The sequence below is a fragment of the Tympanuchus pallidicinctus genome, unplaced genomic scaffold (assembly GCF_026119805.1).
Source record: "Tympanuchus pallidicinctus isolate F22 unplaced genomic scaffold, pur_lepc_1.0 scaffold1, whole genome shotgun sequence".
Lineage (NCBI taxonomy): Eukaryota > Metazoa > Chordata > Aves > Galliformes > Phasianidae > Tympanuchus > Tympanuchus pallidicinctus.
The window spans coordinates 99,355,708-99,380,901 of NW_026294618.1; the positions used below are offsets into that span (position 1 = coordinate 99,355,708).

The 25,194-nt window shown below is 43.1% G+C and overlaps 1 protein-coding gene across 1 annotated transcript; it reads left to right on the plus strand.

Moving 5' to 3' along the window:
- On the plus strand, window positions 1-23,287 carry CAPN14 (calpain 14). The gene is given in 20 exon segments (XM_052689271.1): window positions 1-327; window positions 2,745-2,814; window positions 3,735-3,853; window positions 4,434-4,570; window positions 5,717-5,891; window positions 6,572-6,637; window positions 7,896-7,981; window positions 9,231-9,305; window positions 9,948-10,111; window positions 10,812-10,987; window positions 13,703-13,908; window positions 14,427-14,463; window positions 15,273-15,335; window positions 16,345-16,402; window positions 17,863-17,927; window positions 18,369-18,437; window positions 18,551-18,629; window positions 19,617-19,733; window positions 20,406-20,461; window positions 20,770-23,287. Coding segments are annotated over 20 exon segments (2,076 nt in total). The 5' UTR covers window positions 1-96; the 3' UTR covers window positions 20,797-23,287.
- Window positions 23,288-25,194: the final 1,907 nt, after the last annotated feature.

A 25,194-nucleotide genomic window follows, 5' to 3' on the forward strand; every position in this document is an offset into this window, starting at 1 on the left:
CTGGAGAAGACATACCTCATCCCAGTATACAAGGAATTTCTAACAGGACTGAGCAGGGCAAGGTCCCTGTAAGCTCCTCAGAGGAAGAATATCGTCATGCCTTTGTTGCCATGCCTGAAAAAAAAGAAGTCACCTGGGTCTTTGGGAAAGAATATCTTTCAAAAACACAGCCCACCTGTCCAGCAGAACTACCAGGCCTTGCTGGAGACGTGCTTGAAGAATAAACAACTGTTCACTGATGAGAGTTTCCCTGCTGACATCAGCTCTATTGGAACGGGAGCAATTCTGAAGAAACTCCCCCGAAATGTACAGTGGAAGAGGCCACATGTAAGTGATTTTTAGTGAATATTCTCATGTAAGAGAATGATCAGAGTAGATGGACAGCAAGTAGCGATAACATCAAGTGGACTTGCTCCTAGACTTCGAGTGCCTTAATGCCTTCAGAAGTGATACTTAATTGTAGCAGCTGTCATTTCAGAAGTTTGTGTACGTATAGTTTCATAATTGCCTTTAAAGCATTTATTGCCAGAAATCATAACCAACTTTATTCAGTTTATGTCCAGTAACACTTAGAGCAGGCAAGGAAAGCGAATGAAGGGGGTGAGTGGAAGCTGGTGCCCTTGGAGCAAGTAGCATGCTGGCAGATGTGATGATTCTGTGGAGATTCTGTGATGTCAGTTCTCGTGGTGACAGCCTCTCTCCCCAAAATTGAGAATCTTAATGCTTTAGAAGATTTCTGAATTTTCAGTCCATTCTTAGCCTTTGTCCCCCACCCCTTGGACCACATACTGTTACAATGCTGAAAGCTGTTACTTTCCTAGGCAGTGGCAGGTGCCTTATCCTCTTGCTGGTCTGTGCTTTTTTTCTTTTTTTTTTCTTTTTCTTTTTTTTTTTTTTTCCCTCTTTCTTAACTGTTTAGTCTGTTCTCTACTGTATTTGTGCACTGTTTCCCAGCTCTCAAGGTTGAGCTTCTGCCATGACCAGTAACTGATCATCAGTGGGTTGTTTTCAGTTCTGAAGCTTCTGCACTTTACTTGTGCTCATATTTCCAAGGTCCTTGCTGCTTGCTACCCCACGCTTAAACAGAATGAACAAGACTCCTGGGACCAAGCTGTGATCCCAGAGCAAGTTCCCATAACAAATTGATAACAAGCCTTGCTGGCCAAGACGGGGTTCTGGCACAGTTAGAGAAGGCCTATTAGCTCTAGCCTATTACTAGCAGTGGCAATTCTGTTCTTAATGAGTCATCGAGGAGCACACTGATATTCTGATCTTCCTAAAAGCACTCATCTGGGAGATTCAGTCTCCTTGGAGGTCTGCAGGTAATAGCATGTGTCTGCAGCACATAGCATCTCCTAGTGAAGTTATTTTCTAGCCGTCAGATTTTGTTAAATTTAACCAATTTCTTAGAAGGGATGCATTTCTGCAAAACTCAAGAAAATCAGCAGGGAAGTAGAGGAACTTTTCAAAAACAAGCAGGAGGTCTTGGAAATAGCAGCCCTGGTTCTCAGGGTTTCATACGTAATTCCATCGCACAGATAGTCTGTATTGTCAGGATCTGGCAGAGCACAAATGCCATGCTTAGGGGCCTGAGCTGGACTCTGAGGGTGAGACAGCTCTATCAGCATAGATGTACTTGAAAGGGAAGGTGATACAGGTCCTAGTCTCTACAAAGCTCTTCAGGACTGTAATTCTTTATCTCCACTTCATCTTTCTCTCAGTCCACTCTAAAGCTACTCTAAAGCTTCCTGAAGAAGAACGTTGCCATTTGCTCTGATGCCAAACTTAGCTCAGCAAAGACTCTACGAGGAAGGATGCTGTGTATCCTCCAGTTCCTAGGCTGCAGAAGAAATGCTGAGATTGTGCTATTTGGCCTTCAGCCTTGTAGCTTGCTGTATCTATGCCTGATGGCCTGCAAAATGATGAACATCCAAATTCACCTCGGATGGGAGCTGGTGTCTAATTACTGTAGCAGCCTTTTCAGGATTTGCCATTTCTCTGCTGCTGCCTGAAGAGATAGCCAGCAGTGTGAAAATAAACTTGAGCAATTTGTGGGTCATAAGAGCAAAACGAAAGTTTGGCACTTAAGTTATTGAGTTGTGCCCAGAGACATTTGTGAGAAGAAAAGACTAACAGCATAATTTCTTTCTGGATGGTTAGTCAAGAATCATGTTCTTGTCACATCACCAGAAACTTCCCTAGCAGATGTCTGTTAGTCTGTAGCTTGCTTGTCAGTCAAAACATGGTGACATCAGCTATATTAGCTGAAAGTTTAACAGTTTCTGCTCTGCCACTGTAGCCTCTTTTGCTGAAACTTGTCAGCAATTATAGAGGAGGTGGGCTGACAGGTCTGAAGGGTTGTCTCCTTACAGAGATATTTGTGAATAACCATACTGATGAGTCTGAGCAGTGCTAGTTTATCTCTGGGACTGTATTTTGTGTAGGCAAAATTTGGTGTGCCTAGGCTTGTGTCAGAGTAGCCTGGGTACCTGACAACACTGGCATTAAATCTGAACTAGAATAATGTCTTCTGGGAGAAAGCTACCTTAATTATTCTGAAATCAGGCAGAGGGAGTGTTTTTGTCATATATCCATGAGTTTTTTACATTCCAAATGATGAACTCATTGCATCTCTCATCTCATGAGATTGCAGCTCTGCAGACAAAGTTCTTGACTTTGAGCTAAAATAGCTCATGTTAGTAACTTGGCTGTCTTCCTCTTCTCTTTGGCCATGTGCTTCCCAGGCTTTGCACAGAACTCCAGTATTTTATGCTGCAAACAGAAAGCAACTTGACCTCTGCCAAGGATTAGTGGGTAAGGAAAAATTCTTTTGTATAAGTATGTAAGTGGCTTTATACAGAATAACATTTTATGTGGGATTTTGACTGAATCAAACTGGGACAGAATAGGTGTACATGCCTATGTTGCTTCGCTTAGCATGGTGTGGTTTAAGCAATCATTAAGGAGGGACAGGCTCAGTAAAAGCCTGGCAAGTGTCAGGGTGGAATTTGAAGTGTGACAGTTATCTCCACAAGCTGAAATTGCTGCTCACTTTGTTGCTTTTGAGCCTGCTGCTATTGCAATGGGAAGTTACTGTGTGCATTTAGTGGTCTTTAGCAGTGCTACTTGACAGCTGAGCAGAGACCACAGAAGCAGGAAATTCTGAGATTTCTGCTATCTCCATACCTAAGAGCTGGACAGAATGCATTCTCTTCTCAGCTTTGAAGTTGAAAAAATCATTTTTATACCACGTTACCTGAGAAGGATATATTAGCATCTGCAAGACAGGGCAGGACTGAATTAATTTTTATTGAGTGCTATAAGCTCTTAAACACAAGGTACAGCTTTGCCTGGGAGATCCACTGGAAATAATTCTCCTCTTCTGAAGTTAGTATTTTCAAAGAAAAAGGGAAAGCTTTTGTAATAGTGTGTTTGTACAAAAATATGTAATGCCAGTAAAAAACAGAATGTTTACACTGACAGCTACTTCTTTTTAAATTTGTCATTGAACCAAGCAATATCTAAAGGAAAAGGTCATGGGAGGACAATTATAAAACAATCACGGTTTAATTAAATAAAGCACGTGTCTGGTCTAATTTTCTGTGTATTGTTCATTATAATTTTAAAGACATTAGCACAACAGCTCTTCTTCTAGGATCTTCATGGAGCTCCTGAACTTGGCTGACAGGTCTTGCTTTTCAGCCAACCACATGTGTCCATTTGTCTTGGCACAGGGAACTGCTGGTTCCTGGCTGCTCTGCAAGCCCTAACATTCCACCAGGACATCTTAGCTGCAGTCGTGCCACAAAACCAGAGCTTTGAGAGGAAATATGCTGGCATTTTCCACTTCCGGGTATGTTTGCTCCACAGGAGCGAGGGAGGTCTTCAGAAATCCCCTGTCATGTTTTATGTCAAATCCTTGGATTATTTCTACAGGGTTTCCCTTGACCAAGGGCAAGCAGCCAGGGGGTGTCCTGGCCTGGAAGGCCACAAAGCAATGCAGGAAGGGGGTTAACTTGTCTGAGGATGTGTCTCAGTTGTCTCTTCTCCTCAGCTGGGCCCTATCCAATATTTTATCAAGACAAATGTCTCCACATAGCAGCAGCAGTCATAAAGGCCCTGAGTTTTTACTCTGCTCTTGCTGCAGCTCTGCCACCCCGCAATTGGGAACGCCTTCCCTGAAAGCTCAACTATTCCTCATTTCCCTATTTAATCCCTGTTTTACTCCTGACACACACTTTGTTTTCTCCTTTGTCTGGGTAAGGCTGATGAGTGGAATCTTTGGGTGAGTCAGCACCTCCCACTGATCTCGTACAGTCCATAACCCAAGGCAGCTCATCCTGAGCCTGCAGCTAAGCAATCCTGCCTTTGCCCTTGCTTTGAAGGGAGGTTCCTTCTGAGGAAAATATCAGTTCATTCCTTTCCCCTGACAGTTCTGGCACTTTGGTGAATGGGTTGACGTGGTGGTTGATGATCGCCTGCCGGTGAACGAGGCGGGAGAGCTGGTCTTTGTTTCTTCAGTCTATAAGAATGTGTTCTGGGGAGCCCTTCTGGAGAAGGCGTATGCTAAGTAAGTGACTCATTCTAAGTTATTAAAATAGTCTCTCTGAAATATGTTGGCTTGTGCTGTGCAGTTTGTACTTGTTTATAAATGCATCTCCTGGGCCTTGCCACATTTGGAGTGTAGTAAATGGTTCTCATCTTTCTATTTCTAAAGAGTAAAATTCCCATTGCAGTAGCTCTTGCCAATTCAGGCCCTTGAGTATAAATCCAAAGGTTTAGGATATGAAATGTAAACAAACGTATGCTAGGGGATTATTCCCAAAGTGGTTCCTTATATAGTGGGTTGGCCAAGATGATGCCTTCTTTGCAAACACTGCAGAGGAATGGAAGGCCAAAGATAGAGATTTTCAAAGGTGAATGATTGCTGATGCCCCTCTTGATCTATTACCAGCTTGAGAAACCTCCAAGGAGTTTCATTTTGGGAGTCTGTTGATGAGTTCTACTTTCGCCTTGATAAAGGTTCCTTCTCTGAGATATTACAAAGCCTTCAACTTGTTAAAGCATTCGACAAGTCACATGGCATACTGAAAATGTTGACTTCTCTCTTTGGGTTGTTTTGTCTAGGGTGGTTTATTGGGACTAAGAAGAAGGCAACAACTCATAACTGATGAAGTTTGTTATTCTTGGGTTAAAATAATCTGAGCTGTGAAAAATAAGCAGAGCAGGAAAAAATCTAGCTCGTACTGAGAAAAAGATCATCCAGAAGGAGAGAAAGCTCAGCTATATTCATTTGGTTGTAGCACTAGAACAAAAAGAGAAAGTTACTCTTCAGTAGTGAAGAAAATCAGATTGGAAGCTGAACTGTTAAGGAGTATCAGATATGGTACATTGTCTGGTGAGATATTCAGGCAAAATTTGCTAAGGCTGAATTATCAAAAAAGCAGTGATGGGCATGTTCTTGGTACTGCTTAGTGAGGAGATCAGTAATGAGTGAAGCAGTCCTTTTCAGCCTATGGCCAGTCTTGGGCACGCCAAATATTTCCCCAACATCACACATGAATTACAGCATATTTAAAAAACAAACAAACAAACAAGCAAACAAAACTAATCTAAACCTTCACACCCCTTATTATATGCTTTCATTGGCACATACCTCTCAACCTCTTGTCTGTGGCTATAAACACAAGAGTATACTGATGTCTTTGTTTGCTAGACTTTACGGCTCCTATGAAGATCTACAGATCGGGCAAGTTTCAGAAGCCTTGGTGGATTTCACAGGTGGCATTAATATAAGGATCAAGCTTCCAGCAGCTCCTCCTGATCTGTGGGATATCCTGACAAGAGCAACCTACGGCAGATCTCTCATGTGCTGTCAGACACAGTTAGGGGTGAGACTAATGGTTTCACAGCTACAAGACTTTCCAGTCAAGTTTTCCTCTGCTCAGCCAGACGCTGTGATTCCTAGAAAGAAAGCTGACACCTATGACTTGCTGTAGAAATCATGTTCTTAAGCATAAAGATTGCTCTTAAGGTTCCTATTGTGTGTAGGATCCTCCCTATTGTGCTTTATCTATCAAAAAGTCTCTATTGAATAAAGACCTCTCATTTTTCAATTTTTATTAAACAGTTATTCCATTTTTGCAGATGGTGACTCTCAAAAGCAAATGGAGAATGGTTTGAAAGGGGACAAAATAAATCTGATCTCCTAATAGCCACATTTTTCCTAACAGCCATACTTTGCTGTATGTTTGGAATTGGGAGCGTAATCACTGAAGTTCACTCATAAATTGTGGATCATTGGCTAGATCCACAGCTTACTCTCTCACTTCTAAAAGTCCAAGTTAGGTTTTCATTTGCAGAAAACTAGGGTTTTCCAATAGCTGAAGTATTAGCATGAGGTTTGGGTGCCACGATTTGAACTCGTGTTCTGAACTACTACCCTCTCCATTTGCTTTTGACAGTCACTACTTACACAGGTGTATGTTTCTGGTATTGGTATAAGTCTGCTGTGTAGGTAGGTTTGAAATAAAAGGCTTATTTTCCTTCAGTTTCTCTTCCCCACATACAGGCAACAAAGGTCTTGAGGAATGGACTTGTTGCTGGCCATGCTTACACAGTAACTGGTATTAGAAAGGTAAGAATAGTCCTAATATCCTGGGTCACAACTTCTTTGGATTTCAGAATTTTTGTTGCAAACTTCGGTTAAGCCCTCCCTCATGGCAGCCATGTTATCTTCCTAATATTCTCTTAGTCCAAGGTTAAAAGAGATGGGACTTGGTAAAGATTCACTTTCAAGTATGTCTGGTTTAATATGTGATCTTCACAATGGTTGTAGATCAGCATATCTCTAAGAGTGGGAATGAGCCACAGGGCTTCACTGATTGCATCACTTAAAAATGGCATTTTTGTATGCTGGGAGGATGAGCTGAAACCTGCTCAGAGTAGAAGGCCTTCCTCTGCAGTCAGGACAGGACCCATAGAAGAGAAAAGGTAATTGAATACAAGTGCCAAAACATGGAAAACTAGAAAAGGAGATGCGCCTGAGAGAAGGGAACCAAACAGGGCTCCTGTACAGAGTAGCAGATGGACCCCACTGATTTGTGTAAGTGTTGTGGGGAATGCCCTGAAGATATCTGCCTAATAGAATGGGACAGTAAAATAATAGATCCTAAGGAGCCCAGCTCAAGCTGGATTCATGGCAGACTCCTCTTGTCCAGCTTCAAAAACAGATTGACAAGGATTTCCTGAGACTTCGGACAGTGGTGTGGATGTGGGGAAGGCAATGTTTAGCATTTCTTCAATAGGTGCTTGGAAAGCTGTAAGAAAGGCTGGATGCTGCATGCCTGTGTCTCCCAGACAGAGCAGGAAAGTTTTAAGTACAAGGCTTCATTATTGATGTGTCTGTCAGTTTGGCTAGCTGTGCTCATGGGATGAAGGGACAGGCAGGAGTTGGAGACCAGCTGAGCTTGTTGGTATGATCTGAAGTCAGCCATTCTGCTGTATGCTGCTATCTTAACTCCTAGTAAACCTGCCTCCCCTTTCTCCCACCACAGCATTTAAGTTCAAGAGGCAGTGCTCTGTATGGCCACCCCATAGGCATAGTCTCCCATGGCACTGTGCTAGGATTTAGCTTCACAGTAGTACAGTTCTGCTTCCACAAAACCACAAAATGAACAGATGTTGGAAAGGAGGATCAAGCCTCCAAATTAGGAATCTGTGAGGTCTCTGGTTTCACTTAGAAAAGATAAGATAAAGCATCTTAATTTCTTCATGCTTTCATTCAGAATTGTGTGTTTGTAGTTTTTATTATCATGCTTGTTAGGATCTGTGATATCAAAAAGATGACAACTGCTGAGATGTTGGCAAGCATAGTGTTGTTGTATGTTCTGCAGGTGACCTGCCAATATGGACCAGAAAACCTAGTGAGACTAAGAAATCCATGGGGGAAAATTGAATGGAATGGAGACTGGAGTGACAGGTGGGTTTGAAAAATGGAAGGTTTGATGCTCAATGTGAGGGAAAGTTTCTGAGAGGAAGGATGCTGCCATCTTCAGACTCAAATTAGGAGCATTTAGGTCTATAGCTGTTGCTTGCCCAGGCCCTCTGGTTTCAAAACAATGATTTAAGAGATTTATGTTTCTCCAACAGCCAGTGCTTGTGTAGATGGCCTCACTTCACACATGCAGCTTCAACACGCAGCTTCAGTCATAGGACTTGATTCTGCTTTTCAATTCTTTGAAGTGCCAGAGGAAACATACTTGGAAATCAGATGCTGTGTGTGTTGCTGTGATCTAGATGGCGTGTAAAGTGACAGATTTTAGCTTAACAATTCAAGAGGCTTTAAACAGGATATTTAAGGGCGCTGAGCCCTTTATCACAAGTGGGACCAGGCCAAGACCTCCATGTGCTGCAAAGTGTTGGAGGTGGGTGACTGAAGGAGTCCTTCATCCTGGCTGCTTGGGGAAGCATGTAATTATTGAGGCAAATGGGCCATATATTTAATCTGCCTTGATTTTTTTTATGTGAAAGACAGTGGTTTATATTCCAGACCATGAGCAACCACAGACTTCTAGCCCGATTCCCTAGGAATGAGAGTATGTTCCTTCTGTCCCAACTTTTTTTTTTCATTTGCTGCACAAGCCCCATTTGCTGAGGCGTGGGGATGGGGAGAGGGGAGATGAGCACAGAGAGGTGTTGGGAATATGAGTGACTTTCACCTTGTCTGCAGAGCAGTACTTTCTCTGCGTGTCTGCCACATAATGACAACGTACCAGATGTTGCTGGTGTGAGAGCATAATGAACAGCATACCATAGGCTTGCCTTTTAAATTACTCCCAGCTGCCTTTTTTGCTGTCCTTTTCGTTCATCTGTTATGCCAAGCACTCTTCCTATTATGTCTCTTTTGACAGAAAATTAAACAGCAACACAGGTCTAGATATTTTTATTTTAACTACTAGGAATCTGTGTGTGCAAGTGAATGGACCAGCTGATGGAAGTGGAGCCTTTCTACTGGAGAGAACTGGAATTGTTTAGCTATCTCATACACACTGTATACTTGTGGAGGGTCTGAAACAGCTGAAGGCACAGGGGGCCTGTGTTCAGCAAGGGTTAAACATGGAGATCTGTGGGGACAAGGGTTTTGGCATCCTTTTATAGAGGAGACCTGTGTTTTCTGTATTGAATCTCAGGCTGCATTTACTTAGTTATTCCATACTTTTTGCCCTCAGCTCTTACAAGTGGGAGTTGCTGAGCCCAAAGGAGAAAATTTTGCTGAGGAAAAAGAAGGAAGATGGAGAGTTCTGGTAACAGCTCTGTCTTGCCTATCCTCTCTCTGATAGCAGCTCAGGGGCTGCGTCTGCAGACAAAGCAGTGCTTTGTTTTTTCTCCTTATGCCAGCTAATTCATGGTATATGTGACCTGTTTTCTAACAGACCTGGCTTGCTTGCTCTCCATCTCTGCTTGATTATGTGAGAGGCAGTGCTGTTCTTAAAAAAGGCAGGAATGAAGGAGAAGTGGGGCAGTGCCAGATCTCCTAGGGCTGCTGGGAGACACAGCGACTTTCAAGAGCTGTTGTCTTACCTCTTATTTTTGAGATAACTTTAGGTAACTCCTGCTTGTTTTGCTTGTCGTTTCTCTACAGCTTGTGCCACGAGGTGGCAATGTTGTCACTCGTGTAATTTCACTGCGGTCCCTTTGGTGGCAATATTACTTCAATCTCTGCCGCTGTGTTTTGCGTAAACTTGAGTCGTGCGTTTGCTACTGATAGATGCTGCTGTTGGAGCAGATGCTTGCTTCTTTACTACATAATAAAATTTGAGCATTACCATATGTAACACAGAATGGCGTGGCTTTGAAGTTCCCTGCACTCTTTCCTTTTCTTTTAGTGAGCCATATGGATTAAACTAAACTGCTGACAAGATGTCTTTTGGCACTCTTTTTCCCAGGATGTCTCTGCAAGATTTTAAGATTCATTTTGTAGACGTTGTGATCTGTAAATTAACTCCAGACCTGGTGAGCCAGGAAGATGGGAAAAAATGGATGTATTCCCTGAAGAATGGGAGATGGGTTAAAGGAAGCACAGCAGGAGGAAGTCTGGGATTCTCCAAGGGTGAGGGGTGCTTAGTGCTCTTTTGGGTGCTCTGTTGTGTGACTCTTCTTTGTTGACTCAATTATTAGCACCCTTATACTCCATAACACAAATTTGACAACAGAACGTTCTCTTATTTCTTAACTCACCACACAAGCATCAGAAATAAGCAGCTAAAGAACGTTGTCTAGTTTCTGCTATCACAGAAGTTGCATTACTTGCAAACACAGGGCAGAAGGCTGGTTATGATATGAAATAAACTGCAGGAGTCTTAGGATGAGTTGCCAGTCAGCATCTTTGGAGCATTAGACTTGTCTGTTAAAATTTGCTCTTTGGAGAGCATGAGGATGCAGTATTTTAAGTAAACTGATTAGGAGACACGGAGGCTCAGAAGCCTTCTGGAAGCAGGTTAGGTGGGTTCTGAAGTCAGTTATCCCATATATAGTATATGGTAGAGGAATAATCATATATTTATAAACAAAATAAATTTTAGCAGCAGTTGGGCGGAAATGAACCTCCTTGGTCCTGAGCTTTCCTTCAGTCTTATAGGAATTGTACCACTAAACTTGTAAACTGCACCCTAAGATCAAAGCCCAGTCAATTCTAGAGGCCCAGACAACTTGGGATTCATTCAGTCTGAGCGCAGGCATCAAATGGGAAGCTAGCAATCAATCTTGAGGTGGAAAATAATGTCTAAGTGTTTTTCTTTTTTACTTCTTAGGTATGTTTTGGATGAACCCCCAGTACTGGTTGAATATTTTAGCCAGTGAAGACAGTAAGAGAAACCTGGGCTCCTGCAATGTAGTTATATCCCTGATGCAGAAACACAGTAGCAAACACCGGAACCGAGCTCCTCACCTCTTCATTGGCTTTTCACTCTACAAGGTGTGAAGTATAGTAGGTTCCCTATGTATCCAGGAATAAGTAGCTGTCACTAGGAGAAGCGAGAGCTTCCCCAACCAATTCTCTGCTCATCTGAGGGTCTTGCAGAACCCCCATCTTACTTTGAATGGAGCTAGAAGTTTTGTTGCTGCTATGAGGTTGAAGTTGCTGACCAGCTGCACCTGCATAGCTGCTCCCCACCACAGATACAGCCTTGCTGTACGTGTGACTAAGAGGTCCCTGTCTGACACATCCTCTGTTTGTTTTCTCCCTGCAGGTGACCCTACAGGTGAGTGCTTTGTCACCTCTACTGGATGTTTGCTGAGAGACCTGTTCTGACAGCAATGAAGGTGTTGTGTTTGCCTTTGTTTTTTTTGGCCGACAGCTAGTGGCAGTGTATTCAAGCTCACTGGGGTGTTACAGTAAGTCACTATTAATGCAGAACTATCAACCTACTCTTTTGAAGAGTAGCCACGTCAGGAGGTCTCAGTGATCTTGAAAAGGGTCATTAGTTGCTTAGCATCTGCACTAGGTCTTTGAAAGTGTTGAAAGTGGCATCGGCATTTATTGGATCAGCAGTATTCCTCTCACCATTGTGGGCTGTTATTCAAGTCCTTAGCTGTGTTTGAGCTGGGCTTGTTGCAACTCTCAGAGGAGGCAGTATCACCTTTTTGCTGCCTCCCAGTCTTGAGGCAGGAACTGAGCCTGTATCCCATGTAGGCCAGGGATCTTGTAGGATAGCTCAGCTTCCTTCCTACCTGAGGATGTTCTGGAGCTGGCGCTGCAGGTGTTTGCTGCTTTGTCCTGCCATATTTCCAATATTTTCTCTTAAAAGGACCTTTTTTGATCTAAGAAAAAGTTCTGGAAGGTAAACTCTGTTGTATGTCCCAGTTTTTAACCAAATCTCAGAGGATTATTCGCAACGGAAAGGTTTAATGTCTTTTATCTTGAAAGGGTACACTTTCCCTTAAATTACTACTCAGAATACCACTTAGGTTAGAATTTCTTTGAATTTGAGCTGGCAAAGTACTAGTTGGGCTATGATCAGAGCAGTGCAGTTGTATTCCAAGTTACTCTATTTCTAGCATGGTAATCATGAGGTAAGAATCCACTCCTTTCTGACTTAAATGTTTTGGGCACTCTCAGGGTTACAAGTGAATTAAATTTCCTGGCAGAGGGAGCCTGAGCATAGCTCTAGCATGCTGCTGTGCTGTACCCGGGGGGAGCTGGTGGCAGCCAGGTGTTTAATTTCAAATTTGTAGTGGTTGCTAAGATCAATATAGAGAGACTGCAAACTGAGAGCATCTAAGGACACTCCAAGGAACATTGTGAATTCTGGAGCATGTCTGAAATGCTTGTATGCCAGTGCATGCAGGAGGCAGTGGATGCTTCAGTCCTTTCCCGGGGCTATGATATGGTTGGTATCAGTGAAACTTGGTGGGCTGAGTCCCACATCTCAAGTGCTGAGTGGGAGGGCTAGCAGCTCTTCAGTAGGGTAGGCGGGGCAGAAGAGGTGGTGATGTTGTTCTGTATATAAGGGAGAGATTAGGCATACAGCCCATGCCTTTGGGGATGACATGGTAGAGAGTCTTTGGGTGAGGATGAAGGATGGATGGATGGATGAAGGATGGATGGCAAAGCCGTTATCATTGTGGATGTCCACTACTGTACACTCACCCAGGGTGGTGGCATGAATGAGCTGTTCTATAGACAAGTAGGGGAAATCCTGGAATCAATTGCCCATGTCCTTACGGGAGACTTGAACTTCCCAGACATAAACTGAGACTATTGTGACCAGCGAGTCTGGGAAATTCCTAAGAACATGTTGAAAATAAGTTATTTTTACAAATTATGAGTGAGCCAGCTAGGAAAGGTGTCCTGTGAAATCTGTTGCTTGAGAATAGGGAAGGCCTTGTAAGAGAGGTGACAGTAGGTGGCTGTCTTGGCCACAGTGATTGTGAATTAGTTGAGTTCAAATTTGTAGGTACTGGCCGTGGAAGAGGAATGGCATCTCCATTACTAGGTGGGGAGTAAAATGGCTAAATGTAAAGAACAGCCAAGACTGGAAGGGGACAGTGGTCTTTGCTGGCGGGGATATTTACTTGGCATTCCACTAGGCCCCCAGTGTTATTAATCTCATTTATAATGTTGCTTAGATAAATACTTCATCCATCCTTCTTTTGTAGAAAAGTGCCTGTGGAGTGAAACATCTGTAAGAGCCAAGAATGACAAGTAGTTCGTTGACACAGGCTAGGGATTAGGTTGCTCTTGCACTACATTCAGATCCCAAGTGCTCTGCTACTAGATACCTAGTGCAAAGAACAAACTGAGCACAGAGTGCATGGTACTTAGGAGATAAGGGGAGTGCTCTGGATTGTGAGGAGCAGTCTCTAGAGCATTTCCTGCCTGCAGTCTTTTCTGCCAGTATGCAAATTACTTCAGCAGTAACTTAAAGTGGCAAAAGCCACATCTTTTCCCACTCCTTGCTCTGTTCCTTGCAAGTAGTATTATAATGTTGATAAGGTTGGAGGAAGCTCCATTCTTTGTCATTTTAATATTGGGCGGGTTGGATGAAGATAGTCTGATGGACCCTCTTAGCTGCTTTTGCTGTAGAGATATCTGAGATCTGAAGGCAAGCAGCCTCTGTGCCATGCCCTTGAATTCCCTGTGTGTCTTTTGTTCCATTGTTCAGCTGGAACAGAACACATTTAGTCTGTATTTCTTCCCTAGCAAGAGGAAATCAATCAAAAGCTGTCTCCAGCATTCTTCACCCGGCACCAGCCTGTGAACAAGCGCCAGGTTTTCCTTGATGAACGGGAAGTGACTTGTGACTTCCACCTGGAGCCTGGTGTCTATGTGATAGTGCCATCCACTCTGGAGCCTCAGCAGGAGTCTGAATTCATTCTACGTGTCTTTTCCAGGAAGCACGTCCTTCGGTGAGATGCTGCTACCCCTCTGTCAGCACCCAGTTCTCTTGCATGGTGGGACAATCTGGACTTTCTAGCCTAGCGGGGCATCATAAGGGCTGAAGCATGCAGCACAGTGCCTCTTGGAGAGCCTGATTCTCTCCCAGCTCAGGATGCTCAGTGCCTGAAGTGTTGCTTTTTGGTCTTGTCCTTTTGAGAAGCATTGAGCTAAGCCCACAGAAATGATTCTTAAAGCATGTTTATATTTAAGAGTGGAGAAGCACAACACTTAAATGCACCGTAGATTTGCCAGAGGTCTCTGCTCATAGTGCTGGAGGTGTTGTATCCTGCTTTGGAGACTTTGAATGCCAACAGCCACTGGAGAGCCATATAGGCATGGTGGGCTTACTCTAGTGCAGCTGTAACACTGGAGAAAATACATATGGCACAGCAATGGCATGGGGTCTGTAGCTGGGGGTGGGGAATGCCACTTGTGATCAAGGCAAACAACTCTGCAATGTCTCCTTAATGTCTTCTCTTTCCCCCAGGGAAATGGGTGGGAACACCAGTTTCGTCCTCTCCAAGGTGAGTAGATATAGGGGGAGTAGAAGGACCATGGTTTCAGCTCTTGGATGTTTGTTTTTTCCTGTCTCTCTGAACCATGAAAAGGGAGAGTGAGAATGTAAGTGTTCATATTGCAGCACTTTACAAATTGTGGCTTGGGTTTACGGGCGGATTCTTGGACCTTGTGAACAATCAAGGCAAATTTTTAGACACCATTTTAGTTGCTGTTTCACAGCTGTTCTTTTTTTCTTTCATTGACACAATCTTACTCTACAGTCTTTCCTGTTCACAGCTTTTGGAAAACTTCTTGTATTCCTCCCCACTTCTTTCATGCCTTGACAGGCTTGAAGACATTGTGGAATCAGAATGTGATCCCCCTATCACAATACAGTGATGCATAGGTTGTTTTAAGAAGAGCTAGTCTCAGTGGCCATATATGTGTGATTGTATTTTGAGCTGGGAGGGTTTATAGCATAGTCCATTCCCTTGGCATAGACAGGGCCGTTCCTTCTTTTGTCCCTTCCATTCTCCTAAATGTATATATTCTCTCCTTGGCAGGGATTGAACTCTACCCTTTTTCTTCTTTCACAGCTTGGAGTGGAAGAGAAATGTTTTTCTACACTGTTATCTGAAATTTTATTTCCAAGAATTAGTATTTCTATGGGTATGAGTTGCATTAGTGATGTAACACTGATTGCAGTGGTGAGGGGAAGATGAGAAACATGGGAGGAGAGCAGAGTTCTGGAAAAGCATCTTCAAATAACTATATCTTGAATGGCCACGTTTTTCTTCCTTAAGTGCTTTAATTTATTTTATTTAATGTCCTGAAGGAAATTGTTGATAGGTATGAAGGCAAGATCTGGGAGAATTTCTTCACAAAACATTTTGAACAGGTAGGTGAGTGCATGCACCACCAGGGGAAGCAGAGTTACTGTGTAGTTCTGTGATAGCAAAAACATCTAACTGTGCAAGGCATGTTTGGGTGTAGAAGCATGGGGGACAGAGAGAGGCTATGAAGGCTGGGCTACTATGTGTACAGTGCTGATTTCAAGCAGCAGTTTTGACCACAAAGCTTTAGGAATATGTTAACACTGAGACAGGCAAATTCCTGGAACTTACTGCTATGGGACACTGTGGATGTGACAGTATCAACATGCTCCAAAGGCATTAGCAAATTGATGGAAAGCAGATCCGTAAACAGATACTAAAGGACTAAGCATGTATGTGCCCCCTAACATCTTTATTTCAACAGCCATGGGTGCCAGAGAAATGAGAATAGAGTGTGGATGCTGATCAAACTTGCATGCTCTCCTTAAGCATAAACTCCTGCCCCCAGTATCAGGGACAGAACAGTGGGATGCGTTAACCAATCCTACTGTATTGGGAATTTCTGCTCTCACTGGGGCAAGTCAGTTGTTAGAAGGCAACACACCCTGAGAAACCGAGACATGTTCCTACTCCTTCATCCCACGTTGATAGCAGCAACCATGCTTTTAGAGCAGAAATACAGTTCTCCTTTCAGAAGGGGTGGCTACGTTTATTCGGTAGCATACCCTGCATTTAGCAAGCACATTTTCTCCAAAACATATTAGGGTTTCTGTTAGCAATATTTTGACAGGAGCTTTTCCTGACAAGAAGCAAATGCTTTTGCTTCTTGAACATGTAGAATTTTGATTCTGAGAGTGGTGTGGCTTTCAGATGTGCCCTGAGAACATAGCCAGGAGCAGACTGCAGCTCCTGCAGGCTGAGAATCTTGTCGTATTCAAAGGAAGCCTTTCCTATTGATTTTCACAGTGACGGGAGCGGGGCCAGAAAATTGGGATTTAAGATGATACATGCTGGGAAGACAAAAGAGGGAGAAAAGAGATTTAGTGATTAAAGTAATTCTCTTTTGTATCACAGAATCCTGAAATAAATGCTGTTCAGCTCCAGAGGATCCTGAATAATGTATCTTGGAGACGTAAGTGCTGAGAAATAATTTTTCTGTGAAACAAACCTTTCTAGAGAAAATCTTCAGCTTCAGTATCTGCAAACGAAGATATTGTGAGCAGATTCAAACTCTGAATCTGATCTCTAAACCCAACATGACCTCAGTATTGATTCTGAAACCATCTCTTGTTTCATCCTGTGCTACCACAGTGTTGGCAGTGCCTCTGCTAGAAAGTGAGCCTGCAGCAGTAGGCAGCCATACAGTGCAAGGGAATTTATCTTCATCTTGATGGACATAGTTCGTATCTGCTGTTCCTACGCTTGCTTACTTTCTGTGTGTGCACAGGACTGTTCCTTGCTGTGTCTTTGTGTTTGGGAGACAGATAGCCTGTCTTACTCATGTTTGGGGCTGTCTTTGTCCTGAGGTCTGTGACACCTGCTCTGTGCCGGTAGCAGTTCAGCAGTGGCTGCTTCCCCTGAGCAACAGTAATGGTGTTACAGATACAGTGATGGATCCAGTCTCCTTTCCCAGTTTCTTCAGTGGTACCAACCCACGCACAACACAAAAATACACCATTCAGCCATTATGGGCAACAAGATGAATAAGAGTCTGATGTGGTGACAATCTGTGGTGACTTAGATCTGCCCTCTTTTCTGCAGAGGTGTACTAAGATAGCTCTTCTGTCTTGGCAAAGTGACCCATCAGGCCCTGCCTTATCCGTGAGAAGACTGTGTTGAACAGTCTATTTTTTGTGTGTGATCAAGGTTAAGACATGAAAAATGTTACAGTACTTGATTCATATTTAATAAACAGGGATATTAATAAGATTAAAACATCTTCACTTTCTGCAGAGAAGGCACTGGTGAGTTATGGTTCTGTCTCTTGCTCCTGGAAGTCTGCATATGATATAAAGTCACAATTTGGAGTGAGATTAGAGTCTCTTTCTGCTACTCTTCATTTAATTTATGTATGAACCAGGAATGCTAAGCTTAGATGCAGTGTCATGTTTTTTGGTGATGTCTGTACTTTTAATCATATTAACAGAGCTGGCAGTGCCTCTGCAAGAGAGGGAAGGAAGGATGCTTAGCATGAGGCAGGGAGAGCAAGAGAGAGATGTTTAGTGCAAGGGCTTCAATTAATGTGCAGTACAACTCCCAGAGCTCTTCAGGTCAAGTGGCTTTGCTCGTGATCCTGCAGTTTGGCATTACAGGTTTGGAAGTCCTTTCTTTAATTCTGGAGACAGCATGCTATGTTTTACTTTGCATTACATGCCTGCAGGGAGCTCGTTGGGTTTTGTGAGACTAGTGGAATCCATCCTGTTGCATCATATTTTAATCATCATAAATGATGTGTCTTCTCAAGCGGCTGAGAAGTTACACAAGGGCTTTGGGGCCCGAGCCATCTCAAATGAGAACAAATTTTGTCAGAGTCCATTTTCCTTAGTGATATTCAGTGCGCTCTCAAAACAGTCTTTTTTTTATCCTCTCCAGATTTTTGGAGTTTTCACCTGAATTTCAGTCTGGACGCCTGCCAGAGTATCCTGGCACTCCTGGATGTATCCTCCTTAGCATGAATGATACTTCTGGCTTATTAAATACTCACTGGAGCATTATGTCTTAGGGCAGATTTACTGTCACTTTGGTTTCTTAATGACTGGAACATGGCCATGCTTTTCGAACTTCTCATGTTCCATAATAACACTTCAGTTGTAGCAGAATGGGATAGGTTTGAGAAAGGGTTATTTCCTGCAGCTTCTGATAGCAGCAGCCAGGCTTCCATTGATTGTAGCGGGAGGAGAATCAAGTCTATGAGCTAAAGTGTGTTGGCTAAGAAGTTGTTATCTTCTTCATATTAAAACTGTGTGAATAATATTACAGTGACTATGAATTTTCAGTCAGTGTTCTTTTTCTTATTTTGTATTATTATTTGTATTTAGTTTTATGTAATGTACATTCTCTCATGTTTAAGATATTCTGACCTTAATTACTCCATGAAGCTGAATGCCACTGGCACGCTGAGTATCCAGGAGTTCCGAGTCCTGTGGAAAAGGCTGCTTTTCTACATGGTATAGCAATCATTTCTGTGTACCACTGCAATATTCTTCTACTCACAGTGCCTTTGTTGTCCTCTGCTGTTGTTTAAATATTTGGCTTTTGTTTGTTTTCTTGTTTCCACCAGGAGGTTTTCCAGAAAAGAGACACTAACAGATCAGGAAAGCTGGACCTGGTAGAACTGCGTGCAGCAGTACAGGAGACAGGTGTGTGCCATAGCACATCTTGGTGAGGCTCATCCTCTTCCTCAAGAAGGGAAAAATTTGAGCAGGAAAAAATCTGGACTTGTTGGCAGAGCCCAGAGGGAGTGGGAATTATCATAGGCTGCATGGTCTTAGCCATCTCTGCTTCCCTTTTTAGCTAGGTAAAAATATCTGACAAGTATTTTGCTGTGTTGTAGACTGCTTAATCTTTGCCTTTATCTTTGGCATTGTACTGATGACATGTCAGGGACTGAATTTGGAAGTCTGGGACTTGCACAGAGGCAATACCAGTGCCAAGCTTCACTAGTATGCCATCTTGAGCTTAAAATAGAAATGAAGAACATACACAAAGGTTCACATACTTGGGCCAAGGTCTGTTGTGCTCTCCATACTTTGAGTGGGAGTTGGCGCTCAGTCTTTTACCTCCTTTTGCAGTGTTAGAGCTTAAATGTCACTCATCTTTTTGACGTGTGGCTCACCCTGTTCATCTGTGTCAATGAAAGCACAGTTAAAAACCCATACAGACTTCTACTAAAGCAAATTAAACTACCAGGCCACAAGTAGGAAATATTCCTAGCAAATTCCCTGCAAATGCTGCTTGACATGCTTTCTTTATCAGCTTCCTCTGGATTTTCTTTTTCATTGCCTCTCCTACCCTCTTAAACACAGCTGCTGTTACTGCCTTCCATTCACTCATGAGTGAATGATGCCCGTTTGTGTTTTATTACAGCTCTAACAGGAACAGGAGTATAGGTGACCAGATTTGACCCCGTTAGAGTTTGAAAGAGCTGTCTGTACCTGAGGGGTTGGTTTGGGCTCGTTAGCACTTGATAAACGTAGGGGAGTTTTGAAAAAGCAAATGGCTGGGAAAGGGACTGAGATCAATGAGTCATGTACACCCAGAAGCATGCACATTTAGCTGCCCACAGCTGGGAGTTGCCTTCTCGTAATGCTTTTCATGTTTTTATTATTTTTCCCCCTCTCCTGCAGGCATTTCACTCAGCAATGAAGTCTGTAATTTGATGGCAATCAGATATGGGGACCCTGACTTGAAGATCAGCTTTGAGAGCTTCATGTGTTTCATGCTTCGAGTAGAGATCATGGGAGGTGAGGCTCATGCTATGCAACTGGCCGGGGAAAGCTCTGCTGCCCAGCTAAGCCCTGGCCCTTCCAAAACTGTTCCAGCTGGCAGAACCTAAGTGAAAATAGAAGGGTTGGGTTTCTTCTCAGAATACATGGAGGAATTCGTTTAAAGCAAGGGACAGAGGAAATTGAGCTCTATACCTTTTTGCCAGTCTTTTTCTACAGAAATCAAGACTGTATGTATCAGAGTGATTTAGCTCCCTGCAGAGAGCAGCCCTGCACCAGTCTCTATAGGAGGCAAGAAAATTACAGATGGAAGCTGCTTATTTTCCATATACCTTTGGTTGGACTAATTGTGGTGGTGAGACAGGTGATACTTTTGTCTGTGAGCTCATGCTATGGACACCTCCCATGTGTCTGAAACTGGAGCTTGTGAGGCTTGGGACATTTTGCTTTTGGAAATACGACAGCAGCATCTGAAGAGACAAGTAGATGGACAGAAAGTAACGTGCCTGTCTTTATTCAGGATTCCTGGTGTTCCAGTGCTCAGGACCTTCCAGTGAGAATGGAGGCTTACGTTCATCTGTGGATAGATTGTAAACTCATTCTTATCAAGTCTTTCCTAGGACAAGGGGTCACAGGTAGTGCTGATCTCTTGGCTGTCAGGTTAATGCTCCTCACTTCCTTTTTTCACAGAGGCCTTTCGCAACTTGACACAAGATGGTAAAGGGATATACCTGCGGGAATCTGAGGTAAAGCCTGTTCCTGACTGACAAATGCAGCTTCTTTCATTGCAAGCAGCACTGTATGGTTTGTTCTCCAGCCTTGAAAAAGGTATCTCTATCTGATCACTTAAAGAGTAGGTTAGAAACAAAAATGAACACAGACTCTTAAGTCCTGTGCCTCCCTGTGGCTTCTACTCCTCCTAAAGACAAAAAAAAACAAAACAAAACAAAACAAAAAAAACCCTCCAATATTCTATAGTTTGGTTCAGTTCTGGATATCACAGGGCACTCTTAGGAATGGGTGAGTTTATCCTACTTTCCTCATTATTTTACAGTGGATGATGATGACACTGTATTCTTGAAGGAGTGCTGCAAAGGAGGGGACAGCAAGACCTGTACTGCAATAAGGAAGGCTGCTTTCTATCAACTTGCTGTGTACGTTGGAATCTGGGCTCTTCCCTGCAGTTTACCTCATAAGAAGTCTTCCCCCTCAAGCAGACTTGACCTACCAACCACAGACTTGTTGCACTGCTATTTTTCTAACGAATAAGTTTATTTTGAGTCCTATTGCACTTCAGCCAACCCTTCTGAGAAGAAACTGCTGGATGCCAACCACTGTGGGTGCGCTATGGAGCATCATGGCTGCGTTCTAGGAATTACCTATTTAATGCTAATGTTACTCTGTTACTGTTATAATTTGGCTCTTGCTGTGACAGTATCCAAAGGCTGTGCTTGATGATGGAGCTTTATTGGGGCAAGTAACTCTGAATCTAGGAAAGAAACAGCCCCTGCCTGAAGTGTCTTGTCATCTAATAGAGAAAATCCAAATTCTTTAGTTGCTTGGCCCATGATAGAGAGATGGAGTCTATGTGCTTGTTGGGGCAAGGGGTTGGGGAACTCTTCCTCGGCCATGACTTGGAAAGATCATTTGCAAGCATTCAGACCATATCCTTTGCTTTCATGCATCAGCATAGCTCTACTGAAGTGAAGCTAAGGTGATCTGACCAGTTTGTGGACGAAGCCTTTAGCTCTTAATTGAGATGGAGCTTGTGATGCTTGCAGATTTAGTTCAGAGCAGGGGGTTCTTTCCATGAGTTGGAAGGCACAGTACAGTGATAAATAAATGAATTCAATGTTATCTTTAAATCACTGGAGACTGGCAGGGAATAGATGTTCACTGTAGCATAATACAGGAGCAGTCTGGCAAAGAGACTGGTAAACCATTTGGATGTTTGTTGTTTTTTTTCATGAAGCAGAATGGTAGAATGTTTATGTGTGAGTCATTAAGTGATTCAGGAACATACAGGCTGTAGTGTTAGAGAACATACTTGGGGCTATTCCCACCAAACTGTGTTGTAGTTGATGCATCTCTATGTAGGACCCTTCTTCATTTTCTTACCATTTAGTTGTTTGGCTTGCAAATTTCCACACTAAGTGCTTGTTACAGGTTGTTGCTTTGGCTTTTGCATTCCAGTGACAGCACAATTGTTCTTTCTCTTGTGCACAGTCTCAGACCACTGAATGCAACAGGGCTCCAGCAGGAATGACTGTATAATGGAAGAAGATACTGTAGTGCCTTTGTAGGAAGGAGTTGTAACAAGTTTGCATAGGCTTATGCCTATACATGAGCCTGAGCTCAGGGTTGTGCTTCCTACTGCACTGAGGCCTCTGCAACAAGTGTATTTAGAGAGAAACTCCATTGTGTACGTGTTCTCAATCAGGAGGCATTAAACAGCACAAACAACAGTGTGCTCTTTATTCACCAGAACAACCTGTTCCTACGAGTATTCTTTTCATGCTCTTTTTGTGAGAAAACTGTTAGAATCAGAAAAATAGCTGTATTTTTTGCTGTTTATAACATGACGTATTTATCAGTTATTGTGCTGTGTTATTGTGTGTCACTGGAGCTCAAGGGTTCAGAACTGTGGGCATAACAAGTCAGAAGGAGCAGGGACATCCAGGATCCTTAAGCAGATGTCATGGTGCTGTCATCCTGCCGGGCTCCCAGAGAGACTATTTCAGCTGCCCCCGTTACAAAGTACATGCCCTCTCCCAGTTGCCATGCCTCTGTTCCCTTTTGTGACTTGCAGCTGAACACAATGGAGCAAACTAAATAAGCCTGATTTAATTTGCACTCAACTCAGTGGGTGATGTTATAAACACTGATTTACTGCATGTAGGAACAGCACTAGAAGAGCTAAAAAGGTTGTAGGAGAGAACGTAGGTCTTGCTCTTTCGGTGTGCCCTGAAGGAGATGGTCAAAAGAGGGTGGCCCTAGGCTGATGTGAGCATCAATGTGCAGAGTTCTCAGCAGCTCTGCTGGACGTGACAAGAAGCAAATCTGTCAGTCCCAGCTGGGTTTGCTACACAGTGCCTGTTGGCAGTGCTGCAGGAAGCATTCAAGGCCAGAAGGATGCTGGACAAAGCTTTAGTAGCCACTGCCCCCAGCCTTGTGCAGAACTGTGGTGCAGGACCCCCAGTTCAACATGGCAGTTAATTTCAATTCTGTACACATTGTTTTGTATATATATATAAGATTTCATACTTATTTGCTTCATACCTATTTAATGCAGAGCAAGGAGATTATTTTGCTATTGATTACTTGATCCGGGAAAGAAGCAGAATTTGTGCCATGCCATGAATCACCAAGCACTTGCAGCAATAAACTTTATGGAGCCACGTGACTTGCTGTTACAGAATTATAAAGAATGCTTTACTGGAATGATTATACCAAACCATGTACAATTCAAACTGAATTATCTGGCTCACAATAAAAATGTTTTTTGGCAATGGCACCTACTCAGACACTGTGAGGCTTTTATATTGCTAACAGAGTAACGTTTGCTGGGCAATTCTGAAGATATATTACTCTTCATTTACAATGTGCGTTGTAGGAAAGAGTGGTTTAAAAGGCTGCTGAAGGATGCATTCGTTTGTAACCACTGTATTTATAGAGATGCTGAGCTATGCAGTGGGCGGCATTCCTCAAGCAGAAATAGAAGAAAAGTGAGGCTGTGACTTGGGACTGGTATTGCTAATGGAGGCTTTTTCTGGGGGGAAAGACAGGAGCAAATAACAGGAATAGCAAACAATGGCTGGAGTGCAAAGAGGAGCTGGATAACAAGGCATCCTGCAACGGTAAGACTGATGTGAAATTGGAGAGAACTCTGCAAACAAAATACTCAGAGCAGGATACACGCTGCTGCATACAGCAGAGGTTTCCTGGATGAACTTGGTGCAGTTGGGGCTGGGACTGGTCATCCTCACTGCACATGTCCTGCATTTTTAGGACTTAAAACAGGTGAACACTGAGAGCTGTGTGATGAGCCTGGCTGAAGTTACTGTAAAACGTGGCCTCAGTGGAAAGCTGTGGCAGAGACCTGACATTTAACTTCAGGGAAAAGAGAGACCATCCTGAATCAAAGTCACTGCCACATCCAAGTGTTCACCTCCTCTGCTGTCCTGCACCTTTACCAAGAGGCTGAATTAATGTAATAGGATTCCAAGTCCTAAACACAAGGTCTCTTATTTTTCTGTGAGTTTTTCAGGCTGTTTTTAGGCTTTTCATCCAAGCAGGTAGGGCTGGAAGACTTATCTCACCCCTGTGGAAGAGGGGTTAAAGGCAGGAGTCCCTTACAGGTATGATGCTTACATCCTGGCTCGGGACATGAATGATGTGCTACAATACCCTTGGTTACTATTTAAATTGCTATGGTCCTGCCCATAGCCACCCTTTTCCCATACTCACACGCCCCATGACAGTTTTCCTCAAAAATAGTTGAAATATTGTACTGAGAGAGGGAAAAATATATGTTGGATTTTTTTATTTTTTTATTTTTTCCTCTGGTCCTCACAGAATGAAATGCTGATGATTGCCTTTACCTTTCCTTCCTGCTGTGTCTTACACTGGATTAGACCTGAAAAGCCGTATCACCAAGCTTGAAGTTCAATTTATCAGTGCAGTCAGGATTGATTTGTTACAGTACCTATTCTGGGGAAACAAATGTCTCCATCGCTCTCCTTTCCAATCCAGGCAGACCTTTGTTTTGCTCAGATCAGCTATGTAATGTAGGAAGCTGATGTTCCATAGATAAAGGCAAAAAGCCCTGCAGAATCCTGACTAATCCTGCCCAGCCTGGCAGTGCCAGAGACTGGTACTGCTTGCAAAGTGCTCCCTTGTCATGTTGGTGGCTGCAGATATTGGGCAGAAAGAGTGCTCTTATTTCCCTGCTTTGTTGTTGTTGTTGAACAAGTGGTAGAAAGTCACAGAAATGATTCTTGGGTGAATTACGTGTCCCTTTCATCACTAATAATGCTGTAACCAGACAGTCAGCTTCGTCCTTGGAGCCCAATTTCCAGAGTCACAGTGAAGACAGAGGGTTTTTGTACAAATTTTCAGCTGCTTTGTGAGACAATGGAAACAGACTTTGCTGCAACTATTGAGGTTAATAAGTTTTTCAACAGGAATTTGCTTCTGTAATCTAGCACAGGAATTCTCAATTAAAAGAGCATGCAGTTAAAAACTCACTTTTCTCCCCAGACTCACTGGGATGGAATATTTGGAGCTAATCATATGGAAGTGTGAGAATTACATTTTCAGGTTTAAAAGACCCAGAAGGTGATCAATAGGAAGAGTCATATTTGAGCTGGACCTCGTTTTTCCTTTTCATGTGTTATGTTTGTGTCACGTTGAGAAAGGGTTAACGCTGAGCAGTCCTGCAGATGTGCTGTGAGAACAGTATCTACTGCTGGTGCTCATT